General features: G+C 44.3%; 1 protein-coding gene across 1 annotated transcript in view; it reads right to left on the reverse strand.

Moving 5' to 3' along the window:
- Positions 1 to 201: 201 nt before the first annotated feature.
- Positions 202 to 2,297, reverse strand: part of LOC102298147 (extracellular sulfatase Sulf-2) — a gene marked incomplete in the record, with an annotated part of 41,667 nt that continues 39,571 nt past the window's right edge. Inside the window, 2 exon segments of the mRNA XM_042226413.1 lie at positions 202 to 949; positions 2,047 to 2,103. Of these exon segments, the coding sequence (XP_042082347.1) occupies positions 919 to 949; positions 2,047 to 2,103 (88 nt within the window).

Below are 2,297 nucleotides of genomic sequence, written 5' to 3' on the forward strand. Positions count from 1 at the left end.
AAAACTGTAAAGCCATAAAAAATACAAATGTTTGTCCTCATAGTGGGTTCACATGTTTCCTCTTTTTAATTTATTCCATCTTTATGGAACAAGCAAAGTTTCCTGTATCAAGGACAAACATTTCCTTATGAACATTTTCTTGTTATTAATACCCATTTACCATTTTCAACATAGCGTAATAGCAAGAAAATGTATCAAAAATAAAGTTAAGAGGTTGGTACACAACATTTATTTCATCACGGCAGAAGCTGTTTGTGTTGTTCTCTCACTGGAGACAAAAATGGGAAAATAACATCTATCTGAATTTTTCCATCTTTAACAGAGTCGCTGAAAAAAACGAAGAAAAGAAACTTTTTTATAAACTGACGCTCCAGCGTTGCTGTCTGAAAAAAACTGATTAAAATCAAAGAGTGCTTAATGAACACCTGAAGCAACATGATTTCTGTCAGAGACGAGATGAAAACAGGAGTCGATAAGAAGAGATAGAATTTCAGCAGATTGATGTTCGGTGGTGTGAAACAGCAAAACGTTTTTCCTCAAACAAGCCTGCTTTTATTTTACAATCACGGTTTCCTCGTCTACCTCTCTGTCTCCTCCTCATCCCCATCCTCCTCCTCATCCCCATCCTCCTCCTCATCCCCATCCTCCTTCTTCTTGCTCCTCCACATGGTGCTCCCCTCCTCGTCAAGGGAGGAAGAGGAGGAAGCGGGAGCACCCAGTGGAGGGGTGCGTCGACTATTTTGTCCCAGTGTCTCCCTGAGCGGCAGGGTGGGAGGTCCTGGTGATGTCACATAGACTAAAGAAGCTGATTGGCTGACAGGTGAGGCGGAGCCGTGGTGGTCAATTGGTGATGATGTCTTGACGACCACGCCCTCCACCTTCGAGCTGATGTGGGTGGAGTTCAACCAATATAAAGGTTTAGCCCTTCCATCCATCCCAGATCGGACCCCTGTTTGGACACACACACACACACACACACACACACACACACACACACACACACACACACACACACACACACACTGTCAGACTTGAACCACAGTTGTGTGTCTGCACTGAGAGTGTGAGTTACAGTAGTTACAGCAGAGAGGCCATGCAGGCAGCAGCACAGGAGGCGGCTCAGACACAAACGCGCTTTATTAAGGTTGTTTGCCAAACAGCACGAGTCAGTAAATGAATTACACTCTCTACTTTTAGGTTTCTGCACCTTCAGGCTTTCACTTTTGATAAAACCAGAACATCTAACACATCATATGAGTTATTTCCTGCTGCTGGTAACAATTACACTCCTCAGTACTCATGTGGACGCAAACAGACATCAGTTAGCATTTCCACCGGCAGTGTTTTATTTTGAAATTCAGGTCATATTTACACTTCCTTTGGATAGAAAAAGCTATTAGCATCAGTAAAGGTTGATCCATCACTCTCAGGTCTGTTTTTAGTATAACAGCTGGAAGTTATTTTGAGACCTGAAGGAGACATATGACCTTCGACCCTTCGAAGTCATCCTGTCAGCCACTTGCAGACCTCTTTCAGCAAGGCTGAAGTCCTGCAGTGACACTAAGTGCAAACATGAACTTTTGTTTCAAACTGGCTTAAATTTATTGTGAAAGATCATTGTTGTTAGCGAGAGCTGGGCTCTGGTTGAAGCTCACTCCAGTGTGAGGTTATAGCTCAGTGTGATATTTGAGCCTGTCAAAGTGGAGCTGGAAATGTCCTCCAGTGTCTGAGGAACAACATTCAGATGAAATGAGCCAAACTGTGGTGCGTGCCCACGTTTCTCCACACCAGGACAGCGGTCACGTGCTTCTACTCGCCACATTTGCCTCACTGTGTACTTCAAGTGCAGGTGGACAGGCCGAGACTTCAGCTGAGCTGAGAACCGTCCAGAGGTGCACGAGGAGACCAGCTTGTTTAAATCAACTAAGGCTTTTACTGTATTTATTTATTTTTATTCACATCTCTACTGTATGTTACAGACACACAGTTAAAGGCAGTAAGCGGCATGCAGGTCAGATGAAGAGGAAAATGAGGAGGAAGACTCACAGGGTTCGAGACGATGAAGGTTTCTTGACTCTCTGCCACTTCCTCCTCTCAAACAGCCTGATGCAACAAACACACACCATGTTACACACACACACACACACACACACACACACACACACACACACACTCTCTCACACACACACACACACACACACACTCAGCTCCATCAGGAAATCATGCAGCATTCAGAGCAGAAAAACATTATATACGAGCGTGTGTGTGTGTGTGTGTGTGTGTATGTGTGTACCTGT

This window comes from Haplochromis burtoni, unplaced genomic scaffold (genome assembly GCF_018398535.1).
Source record: "Haplochromis burtoni strain Fernald_Lab_line unplaced genomic scaffold, NCSU_Asbu1 Contig_211, whole genome shotgun sequence".
Taxonomy (NCBI): domain Eukaryota; kingdom Metazoa; phylum Chordata; class Actinopteri; order Cichliformes; family Cichlidae; genus Haplochromis; species Haplochromis burtoni.